Genomic DNA, 12,500 nt, shown 5'->3' on the forward strand with positions numbered 1-12,500 from the left:
GGTGAAAGACCAGGCAATCGGTGCTGTCACACGGTAAATTTTTCTCTCGGTCTAAAAGACATTTTTATCTCTAAAACTGGTTTTTCATAAAAACAAAAAAATATTTGATATCACCAAAACCAAAGTGAACAACTGACAGACCCTTTCACAGAATCTGTCAGGATATGAAATGGTAACTCAAATATATATCAAATGGATGGGATGACTAAACATACATACCGTATGCTGTAATAATATGGATATCAAAATGGATTTATATCATGAAGCAGATGATGATGACAATGATGATGATGATGGTGGTGGTGGTGGTGTTGGGCATGATGATGATGATGATGGTGAGGATAATGGTGGGGGGTGGGGGATAATAATGATGATGATGAAGGTTGTGATGATGATGTGAGTTAAAAAGAGTTCACAGAAATTATATTTTAGGAGAGATTTTAGCAAAACAACACAAAAATAAAAAGAGTCGTCAACTTACTCAAATCGCTGTGACTTAACGAAGGATAGCTTTTGTCGACCATGTGATGTGAAACTTTGTCTGTAATCTTCATACCTCCTTCAGATCGGTCATCACTGGACCTGTAAACAAAAATCGGCAGTCTGTTCTATTTTACGATACTCTTTACTTTGGACAAGCTGTTGATGATAATAAAGATAATAATCCTTCATACTATAAGCTGAAGGCTTGAAATTTTGAGGGGAGGGGGTCTAGTTGATCATATTGACCCCAGTGCTGTTTTATGAACCCCTGAAAGGATTGAAAGGCAGAGTCAAACTTTAGGGGATTTGAACTCAGAAATATAAAGATGGATGAAATGCCACAAAGCATTCTGCCTGAAGTGCTGAAGATTCTACCAGCTTGCCACCTTAATAATAATAATAATGGTAATAATAAGAATAACAACAACAACAGCAATAATAATAATAATAATGACATTATTTACATTAGACTGATATTTGTCCTCATCTTGTTTGTTATTAACACAACGTTTCGGCTGATAGACTCTCCAACCTTCTTCAGGTGTCTTGGGGAAATTTCGAACCTGGGTTCTCATTCCTAAGGTATTTTCCAATGTTATTATTATTATTATTATTATTATTATTATTCAGGTCACTGCCTGAAATTGAACTCGGAATCTTGACGTTAGTAGCCCACGCACTTAACCCAATTGTTCTGTAATCTTTGATGATGTCATCAAATCATTGATCTGTTATCAATCAAGGTGGTTCACAGTTATCTCCTGTTTTATTCATGATGTTGGATACAGATTGTTTACTAGGTGCCCTCAGCCATGGCCAGCTGAGTCCCAAATTCACAAAGGGCAAGGTTTTTTACACCCTGAACCCCCTAAAACATTACTGCTCCCTGTTCTAGTCACCCAAAATTATTTATGTTTTGTCACTAACCAAGGTAAACTTATCCTGCTGACCTTCAAAGCTCTCTGCAAGCATTATTGAGACTTTCTTTGTTGATAATTAAAGGTAGATGGGGGGGGGGGCGATGATGAAAAGAAGACAGAAGCCATGGGTGGTGGCGGTGGTGGTGTGTGTGTACTGTCCTCCAAAGGACTTGGAGAGACAATTAGATTTGTTATGATTGGCAGACATAACAAAAGACAAGAAGGTTCAAGAGACAGAATGGACTTCCCCCTCTCCCTCCCCTCCTCTCTTCCCTTCCTTCTCTCTGTCTTTATATCAGCATACAAGTGTGTGTGTGTGTGTGTGATTCTCTCTCCTTTTATATTCACACACACACACATATTAGGGAAAGAGAGAGAAACAGGTAAGCAGTCAATGATAGTGTGTGTGAGTGTGTACAGGTATATACATATATCACTTATGTGTATATTATATATGAGTATATGTATATATGTATATGTAAATATATGTATACATATACACATATATGCATATATATCTATCATGTGTATATATATATTATATATGTATACATATACACACACACACACACACACACACACACACACACATATATATATATGCACATACACATATACATATAAACGTATACATATGTGTATGTATATATTTGTACCAATTATTTCTCTACAGTATTGAGGAGACTTGGATATCAAGAAATACATTAAATAAATAATTAAAAAAAACAGTTACAAGAAGCAAAACACGCACACATACACATACACACACATACACACTCCCACCCACATTTAAAAGTTGATCCACAGCAAAGTAAAAAAACAAACAAAAGGAAAACATGTTTAAAACATGACAAAAAAATGCCCCTAAAAACCCCCCAAACAGATCTGAGTAAAATTGTAGACAGGACGCATTTCATGGCCAGATTACTTTCTATTGTAAATCTAGATTTAGTTTCTTTTTTTTTTTTATGTTTGGTGTTTTTCCATTTCTTTCTCTCCGTCCGGTGCAGGCCCCCCTCCCCCCCCCCGGACAGTTGTAGTCTTGCTTGAGAACGAATTAAACTTTTGTCCTGATTTCTTCTGGCTTTCATTATTACAAAGTAAACGGTGCCATATGTCCAATTGTAAGGAAAAAGCTAGCGTGATTAAAAAGTAGAAGGTAAAAAAAAGAGAGAAAGAAAGAAAGAAGGAATGGGGTTCGTTAGTTAATTTAGTGATTGAGAGAGAAGGATTGAAGGTGGTGATGGTGGTGGTGGTGGGGATGTGGCGTGTATTAAAGAATAATTATAATAGCAATAATTAAAATAAGAAAAACATAAAATAAAATGAGTAATTAAAAGATTTAAAATAGGAGAAAAGATTGGGAAAACTTGAATGGAAGGAAGCAGATAAAGTTGTGTAAACATTGGTTATTGCAGGGACAAGATAAGGGGGGAGGGAGAGAAGGGGACGGTGAGGTAGGGTTAGGGAGGGAGGGAGAGGGCAATAAGGTATTGAAGATGACAGACAGGTAAAAATTAAAAAAAACAGGAAGATTTTAATGGATTCCAAGGAAAAAAATGGAGTCAACAGATTTTAAGACTAAAAAATGTTTGAAATAAAACTAAATTTATTAAAAATGATAAAATAAAATGATTTGATGTCGATTTATCAGGAAATTAATCTAAGTTGTTTCGATTATCTCAGGGTAACTTAAGGTACCTTGATAATAATTTAGATAAGGTACTTTAGTGTGGCTTCCAACTGTGAGAAGGAGGAAGAAGAGATGAAGACAAGAGAAGATAAGTTGTTATGGGACAACTTACTGAGGGTAACAGATCAAATCTGGCTGGTGCAAACTGGGGGGTGACAGTAAAGCAGAAGGGGGGGAGGGTCACAAAAGTGAAAAAACTTGGAAAGATTGGAAGAATGGGAATTCATCCACATATTTCACAATTATGGATTGTCTTTGATGAAGAACTTGGAAAGAGACAGCAGCAGCAGAGGACAAAGATCCATTTATTAAAGTATGGCAGGCAGAGAGTAAGAGAAATACACAACACACACACACATGAGAAGCTTCTTTCAGTTTCTGCCTACCAAATCCATCACAAGGCCTTGATTGGCCTGAGGCTAGAGTCTGAGCACATGGTCTGTTCTATTTGAAAATCAGGATGATGGTATAGAAGACACTTGCCTAAAGTGTCGAGTAGTGGAACTGAACCCAGAACCATGTGGTTGGAAAGCAAGCTTCTTACAACATAGCTATGCCATATATATATATATATATATATATATATATATATATATATATATCATCATCATCGTTTAACGTCCGCTTTCCATGCTAGCATGGGTTGGACGATTTGACTGAGGACTGGTGAAACCGGATGGCAACACCAGGCTCCAGTCTGATTTGGCAGAGTTTCTACAGCTGGATGCCCTTCCTAACGCCAACCACTCAGAGAGTGTAGTGGGTGCTTTTACGTGTCACCCGCACGAAAACGGCCACGCTCGAAATGGTGTCTTTTATGTGCCACCCGCACAAGCCAGTCCAGGGGCACTGGCAACGATCTCGCTCGAAAATCCTACAGGAGCCAGTCAGGCGGTACTGGCAACGGCCACGCTCAAAATGGTGCATCTCATGTGCCACCCGCACAAGAACCAGTCCAGGGGCACTGGCAACGATCTTACTTGGCTTGCCGGGTCTTCTCACGCACAGCCCATTTATCATCATTTTAAAGCTAGCAGAATTGGTGCAGGAGAAAGTGCTTAGCAGCATTTCTTTTAGTTCTTCTAGCTCAGAGTTCAAATTCCACTGAGGTCGACTTTACCTTTCATCCTTTTGGGGTCCATGACATAAGTACCAGTTGAACCCTGGGGTCAATGTAATTGACTAGCTTCTCCCCCAAATTTCACGCCCTGTGCCTATAGTAGAAAGGCTCATTATTATTATTATTATTATTATTATTATTATTATTATTATTTCCTTATTACTGTAGCAATATTGTTGTTGTTATTGTACAGTAATATTGCGCCAAGTTAACCAAAAAGGTGTTAGTGTCTCTGCAAAATGAAGATGGAATATAAGAGAAACTGCAGCAGCAGCAACATTATGGATGGGGGACAAATGAAATAGCTTCCTCCCTCCTCCCCCCCCCATCAATACCATTATTTGCTTGGCTCTCAGTTCTTCAATAAACATGATTTCCCCAAGACATCAAGGGTAGAGTTTTGTAGGCACCCCAGAGACTCTTCTCCATTCATTGGGTACTTAACATAAAACATTACAGCACATCAGCAGCAGCAGCGGCGGCAGCAGCGGCAGCACTGGCGTGAATCTCTTTGAATCTTCAGAGTTTGTGAGAGTATTTACTCATTTGCTTTTAAGAGGTTCCTGATTATCAAAATAACTTACAACAACAAGAAACAAGAAAATAAGCTGAAACAAAAAAGAAAAAAAAACCCAAACAAAGCAGTTGGCTATTTCTGTGAAAGTTCTCTGCTAAAAGCCATCCTTAATATTTCTTCTAAAATAATAAAAAAAAATTAAAAAAAGCCCAAACATCCTTTAGAATAAAATAAAATGAAATATTTGTCACAGTTCTTATATTGAGGAGAATAAAATAAAAACAACAACAAACAAAATAGCCGCAAAGAAAAACAAACAAACAAAAAAAAAATAGGTAAAAAAACGTAGAAAAAGTCCCTGTGTATTGATTTGCACAAACAAGCAAAAATCTAAAGGTTGTAATAATATTCTGTTAAAACTATTATCTATCTCTCATAAAATATCAAAGACAAACATAGATTTCGGTTGAGTTTCAATGGTTTTCCTTTTTGAATCTCTCATTCTGAGCTTTCATAACAAAAAACATATTGTAGAGCTTTGATAGGTTTTTAATATCAGTTTGACAAGATGAGTTTTTAAATAGAGTTTTATGTATATGAATGTGAGGGTGTGTGTGTGAGGAGGGGTGCAGAGCTGGCTGTGATATATATATGTGTGTGTGTGTGTGTGTGTAAAGATATATATGTGTATGTGTGTATGCGTGTGTATGTATGCACACACACACACACACCCATATTTATGTATATATATGTATATATATATGGGAGACAGCATAAGTTTTTGCTATGTTATATTAAAACCATTCCTGTATTTAGTCATTCTCTCAATAATTTTATCAAATCCAACTCTGTCATCATCAATGCAAGACCATCACAGTCTCGTCTTCAGAATGAGGTGAGGTTGGTGCATGTTACTACCTCTTTGCACTAAGCACAACAAAAGTGATTGGTGTAAGCATTATTACTGGAATCTCAATTCAGATCATTAGTGTTATACACCATCAGTGTGTATGTGTTTGTGTGTGTGTGGTGAGGTGACATAGCGGACCATGTTTTATGCTGGGTTGATTGTATTTCAGTCAGTATTAGAAATGTGGCTCAAGTTATTCCAGACCATTACTAACTTAGAAATTCTGACAATTTCTATTAATCAATGACAATTGGTAAATATAGAAACAACAACAACAACACCAAGTGCAGCACACATATATATATATATATATATATATATATATATATATATATATATATATATGTGTTGGTTTAATGTAGAATTTCAGTTAAGGTGAAGATAAGGGATGCAGGAAATAAGGCCTTGTAATATCAGGAGTTTGGGAACTAAAATTGTTGATATTGATTGAGAGAGGAGAAATGAAAAAAATAGATTTCTTACTTTGGAGATAAAACATCTGATTCTGAACTTGAGCGTTCTTTCATAATTGGCGCTTCAGGACGCATTGTTAAATGGTTTGCCATTGTCATTGACACTGGAGGTGACATTATGGGGTGATTTAGTGGCATGTAGGGAAGGGCTCCAAGAGCATACGGATGATGAGGGTAGCCATTGAGAATATTTTTTCGTTCACCAGCTGTAAAAATAAAAACAAAAAAAAAATACATAAATAAACCCTCATAAGATATTTAAACAGTTTAAATTAAAATATACAACAATTTAAAAAGACATATTTTACGAATTTTATTCAAATTTAACATTGAAAAATAATTGTATAATTGGTTATTCACAATGTGAAATTACTTATTAAACATGTCAGTGAGAGAAAGAAACTGGACGATAAAGATGGTGCTGGTGCATCAGTTTCAATCAGCTGATGCAGAATATTGAACAAAAGCTTCTCGTGATCACAACAACTTTCATTGTCAGTCATGACGACAAAAGATAAATGATTTGTATGGCCATACTAATGAATGTTTTGTATATTGATCGACTGATTGTGAATGAGTCTTTACATATATAGACCATGGCTGGGTGTCGATGTTTTTATTATAACAGGAATTTACTGTTTATAGATTTATAGGACTGACTCAGTTATGAATTATATATATTCATACATACATACATACATACATACATATATACATTCATATATATATATATATATATATACACACATGTACACACATGTGTGTATATCCAATAAAAATACAAACAATACATACATGTGCTTGCATGTGTGTGGCTGCAAATATATATGCTTATATCTGTGTACATGTGTGTGTGTATATATATATGTATATATATGTATTATATATATCATATTGTATTATATTATATATAATATATATCTCTGACTACTGCTTTTAACATAAAAATATTTAAATGCTGCTTTATGAAATAAACCTACACGCGTGCACGCACACACACATATGTATGTATGCAGAGAAATATTTGCTATTCATACTAATTATGCTAACACCATTAGTATTTATACTAATTATTTTAATTATCCTAATTATCCTTTTACAATAGGAACAGAGAAAAAAAAAGACAACAAACCACACCATATACTTATAATTACCCCCATCCCCCACTTCTGTTGTCGGGCAGACATGAAAGAAGCTGAAATGATATTAAATGCGAGAGAAACTGCAATGATTTTCCATTGGTATCCATGAAATATTGCACTGGAACTTCTCCGGGTGAATGGCAGAGTCTGAATGGAAACTGGGTTAGCATACTCAAAAGGTCTCATTCAACCCATGGTGTATTGGACGTTAAAATCATGGTGAAATATTACATGTATACATACATGGACACTATATATAGATATGTGCATGTGTGTATGTTTGTGCGTGTGTGTATATGTATGTATGTATATATATATATATATATATATATAAAACAAATAATAAATGAGTATATGCATATATACGTAGAGGTATGTGCATACCTACGTCTACCTGTATATATAGGTGCATATCTGGGTACAGGACATTGCAAACATAACGTAGACAAGAAAATAGTAATAACCAGACGCATCGTTAAAATGGCTCTTCCCATGGACCGCAAATTAAATTTGTATACACAAATTAAACCTGTGCCATGGAGGAATGTAGTGACGGACAAAAAACAAGACAGGAAAACAAACAGAAAAGAAAAGAAGACAGGAAAACAAACGGAAAAGGCGATGCGGCCAGACGTGAAAAATTATGTGTATATGAACGCTGTGAGGCACGAACTGAAAGCAGGGACGAAGTAAGTTCGCGTGTTTGCTCGGCGATAGCCAAGGAAGAAAAGGATTAATGACCGGAAGCATATGACCAGGGAGGGGTAAGGAAGAGAGAGAGAGAGTGGTAGAGGGAGAAACAAGGGGAGGAAGTAGAAGAATAGGTGAGCAACGAGAGGAAGAGAGGAAATCATCATCATCATCATCATCCCACACAGACACCACTCACAATTTTCTTCCCAACCACATGGTTCTGGGTTCAGGCCTGACTGTATGGTGAAATTTACTTCTCAACTGTGTGGTTCTGGGTTCAGTCCTACTATGTAGTACATTGGGGAACTGTCTTCAACAAGAGCCTTTGGTCAACCAATGCCTTGTGTGTGAAACTGCAAGAATCTCAGATTTGTGCGACCCTTTCTCCCCTACACATACCAATGGTAGAATCCACACCTCCTCAAAAAGAGACATTGTTGCTGGCCTTCCTTCCTCTTGTTAACCTATAAAAATAACACCATTTTTAAGTGTAATTTCTAATTTTTCCTGTTTCTATCAAAATACTGATTTGTCTATTTTCTGTGAAATAAATAAACATGTCTGTGTTACGTCGACAACAGAATCTAATCCATCTGTAGAGTTCCATGACATATCAGGAACATCTCGCAGTTCTTCATTCTCCAATGCTGACATTGCATTCATCAGACACTGACATCCTCTGCCGGTTGATGACAGATAATTATACCAATGTTTATCTACACACACACACACACACACACACACATACACACACACACACACACACACACATGCACAAACACACATGCATGCACACATACATACATACATATGCATAGTCATACATATATATACATACATCTCTCTCTCTCTATGTATATATATATATATATATATACACACACACATACATATATATATATATATCTACATACTCATATAAATGCAATATACATGCATATGTATATATGTACATATATATATATATATATATATACATACACATATCCATATATATGCAATATACATGCATATGTATGCACCACACACACATATATATATATGTATATGATATCTATATGTGTGTGTGGGGGGGGGGTTGTGCATGCGTGTGTGTATGTGCATGCATGTCTATGAATCATCATCATTTAACATGTGCTTTCCATGCTGGCATGGGTAGAATGGTTTAATGGGTAACTGCTTAACTGCAGGGCTATGCTGAGATTGTATGTCATCACACACACACATATACATACATAAGTATGTATGTGTATATATATGTGTGTGTGTGTGTGTGTGTGTGTGTGTGTGTGTGTGTGTGTGTGTGTGTGTGTGTGTGTGTGTGTGTGTGTGTGTGTGTGTGTGTGTGTGTGTGTGTGTGTGTGTGTGTGTGTGTGTGTGTGTGTGTGTGTGTGTGTATCATCATCATCATTGTTTAACTTCTGCTTTCCATGCTAGCATGGGTTGGACGATTTGACTGAGGACTGGCAAGCCAGAAGGCTCCAATCTGATCTGCCAAAGTTTCTACAGCTGGATGCCCTTCCTAATACCAACCACTCCAAGAGTGTAGTGGGTGCTTTTACGTGCCACCGGCACAAGGGCCAGTCACACAGTACTGGCAACGGCCATGCTCAAAAAGGTGTTCTTTACGTGCCACCTGCACGGGAGCCATTTCAGTGGCACTGGCAACGACCTTGCTCAAATGATTTTCTAACGTGCCACCAGCACAAGTGCTAGAAGGCAACACTGGTAACAATTACACTCAAATGGTGCTATTTACGGGCCACTAGCACGGAAGCCAGACAGCTGCTCTGGCAATGAACACGCTCAACAGTGCTGTTAGTGCTCCACTGGTGCTGTGCCAGTCATCGAGTATGGTTCAATTACGATTTCACTTGCCCTAACAGGTCTTCGCAAGCAGAGTTTAGTGTCCAATGAAGGAGAGGTTGGCATGGGTGCCAGTTGTCGGATTTGGTTCGATTTCGATTTCAGATTTCAAATTTCAAATTCCAATTTCACTTGCCTCAACAGGTCTTCGCAAGCAGGGTTGAAATGCATAGCAGTATTTCGTCAGTTGGTACATTCTGAGTTCAAATTCCACCAAGGTCAACTTTATTTTCCATCCTTTTGGGGTCGATAAAATAAGTACCAGTTAAACACTGGGGTTGATGTAATTGACTCATCCCTTCTATCCAAATTGCTGCCCTTGTGGCAAAATTTGAAACCATTATTATTATTACGACTATTATTATTATTATCATTATTGTTGTTGTTGTTGTTGTTCTTCTTCTTCTTATTATTATTATCATTATTAAGGTAGTGAGTTGGCTGAGTTGTTAGCTTATTGGGCAAAATGCTCAGTAGCATTTCTTTTGGTTCAGAGTTCAAATCCTGCTGAGGTTGACTTTGCCTTTAATTCTTCTGGGGTTGATAAAATAAAGTACCGGTTGAGCAGTGGGGTCAATGTAATCAACTTACCCTCCCCTCAAAATTGCTTGTGCTGTGACAAAAATCAAATAGAATTACTGTCATTGTTACTGTATTGAATAAGATTGTTGTTGCTGGTTTCATTTCAAAAGTTGAAATTCTTCTAAAAGTGGTTAAATTAGCTGTGAGTGGGTGATGGGGGATGGGTAGAGGAAGCTTAGGTTCCAGATAGTATCTTCTCCACTTGTATAATTGTTATGTAGTGTGAAGAAGAAGAAAAAGAAGGGGGAGGAGGAGGAGGAAGATGAAAGGAGGAAGAAGAAGAAGAAAAGAAGAAGAAATCAATACATTATTACTATTGAGATGAGGATATCATAAAAGCAGTAAAATGGATTGAATTCATCTGATATTAAAAAAACAAAAAAACAAACAAACAAAGACAAACCGAAGATGGCAACTGCTGCCTCTACTAATTTGCTCAGCTTTTCAGGAGTGATCTAGTTGAGCATTCTGACAGTTTGACAATGTTTTAATTTTAAAAAATCTCATAAAAATTACATGTTTTAAGCCTTTTATCCCCATTAAGAATTACTGCAATGCCACTTATGTGTGTTAAGAAGTTGTGAACAAATGTGTCCAAATAATAACAACTGCAATAATAATAATAATAATAATAATAATAATAATAATAATCATAATAATAATAATAATAATAATGATAAAGGCTTTTGTAGCAAGAATGAAGCAAACATATGCTAAATATTGCTGATTTCCTTAGAGAGATGAAACCAAATAAAAAGAAGAAAGAAAGACTGATAAAAATAATGGAAAAGTGTCAATGAAACTGGTTTTGTGGAATGGTGGCAAAAGGCCAGTGGAAATTGACTGGTCTCTAAGTTGTAATCTAATTTTGCAGCAAAGCACACTCGCAGTTTGGCAGCAGGAATGGTCTGGCGGTGGCAGCGGCAGTGGCAAGTTTAATTCTTTATATTCTTACAAGTTTCATTTGATACAGCCTTTTCAATAAGGAAATGGTTCTTGCTGCTCCTTTACAGACAACCTTGTGAAAGGGGCTTTTGTTGTTGATGTTGTTTTTGCTCCTTAACCATTATTATTATTATTATTATCATTATTATTATTATCATTATTATTATTATTATCATTATTATTATTATCATTATTATTCTTATCATTATTATTCTTATCATTATCATTATTATTATTATTATTATTATCATTATTATTATTATTATTATTAGTTGGAACATTTGAATCTTTTGAAGAAGTTTCTCTCATACAACAAACGTAATTAGTTTTGGTATTAATTTGATTTCATTAAAAAGATGAGTGGAATTATTGAAGAACAAAACTTAATAGATTCAAAATATAATTATAAGCCTCTTTTAGAGAAAACCCCCTATTTCTTTAATCTTCCCCCTACACACACATATGCAAAAAAGAAGAAAAAAAACCTGCAAAAATTTGGTTAGCTGTTTAGGAGATAAAAATTTTATTACAAGAGTCCTGTCAAATCTCTAAACTCTTGTCATATCTTCCTAATAGATCTGGCTGCAAGGAGTGTTCAATATTCCTGCAAGAATTCTCAAACCTATGACATATATTACACCATTGTGTTCCTGAAAATCTAATTGGGTTCCGAGACGAAAACAGAAAATAAAAGATGAGCCAACTGTAACATTAGCATCTGATTAAATAACATTTTCGGATATTTTCGAGTAAAAATAGCCTTTTGTTAAAAAGAAGTGATTTTGGAATTTCTAATTAAGAGAAACATTTTTGAAATTGATAATAAATAAACAAAAAGTCAACAAATAGTTTTAAAAAAGCAATGATTAGTTTGATAGCATGTGAATAGCTGGAGTTATACATAGAAGGATATCATTACATTGTACATAGTGGTGTGTGTGTGTGTGTGTGTGTAAGTATCAATGTATGTAAATAAATATAAATATATATATATATATATATATATATATATATATATATTTACATATACATGTATATGCACTCACACACGCATTGCCCTGTGCCTATATGTGCATATATATATATATATATATATGTATGTATGTATACATATTTATAATATCTATGTGTATAAATATCTATGTGCATCTATGTG

General features: G+C 35.6%; 1 protein-coding gene across 8 annotated transcripts in view; it reads right to left on the reverse strand.

Annotated features, from left to right (window-relative positions):
• LOC106882968 (dachshund homolog 1) overlaps positions 1-12,500 on the reverse strand; it is a 257,890-nt gene that overhangs the window by 59,429 nt on the left and 185,961 nt on the right. For 5 of the 8 annotated variants that reach the window (XM_089361356.1, XM_089361359.1, XM_052972294.2 and 2 more), the window contains 2 exons: positions 6,127-6,322; positions 482-603 (listed from right to left, as the gene is read on the reverse strand). In XM_089361356.1, the coding sequence (XP_089217482.1) occupies positions 482-603; positions 6,127-6,322 (318 nt within the window). The remainder of the gene's footprint in view (positions 1-481; positions 604-6,126; positions 6,323-12,500) is intronic. The other 3 variants (XM_089361358.1, XM_089361357.1, XM_089361362.1) reach the window with 1 other exon arrangement.

Source organism: Octopus bimaculoides, chromosome 13 (assembly GCF_046866305.1).
Source record: "Octopus bimaculoides isolate indiv1 chromosome 13, ASM4686630v1, whole genome shotgun sequence".
Classification (NCBI taxonomy): domain Eukaryota; kingdom Metazoa; phylum Mollusca; class Cephalopoda; order Octopoda; family Octopodidae; genus Octopus; species Octopus bimaculoides.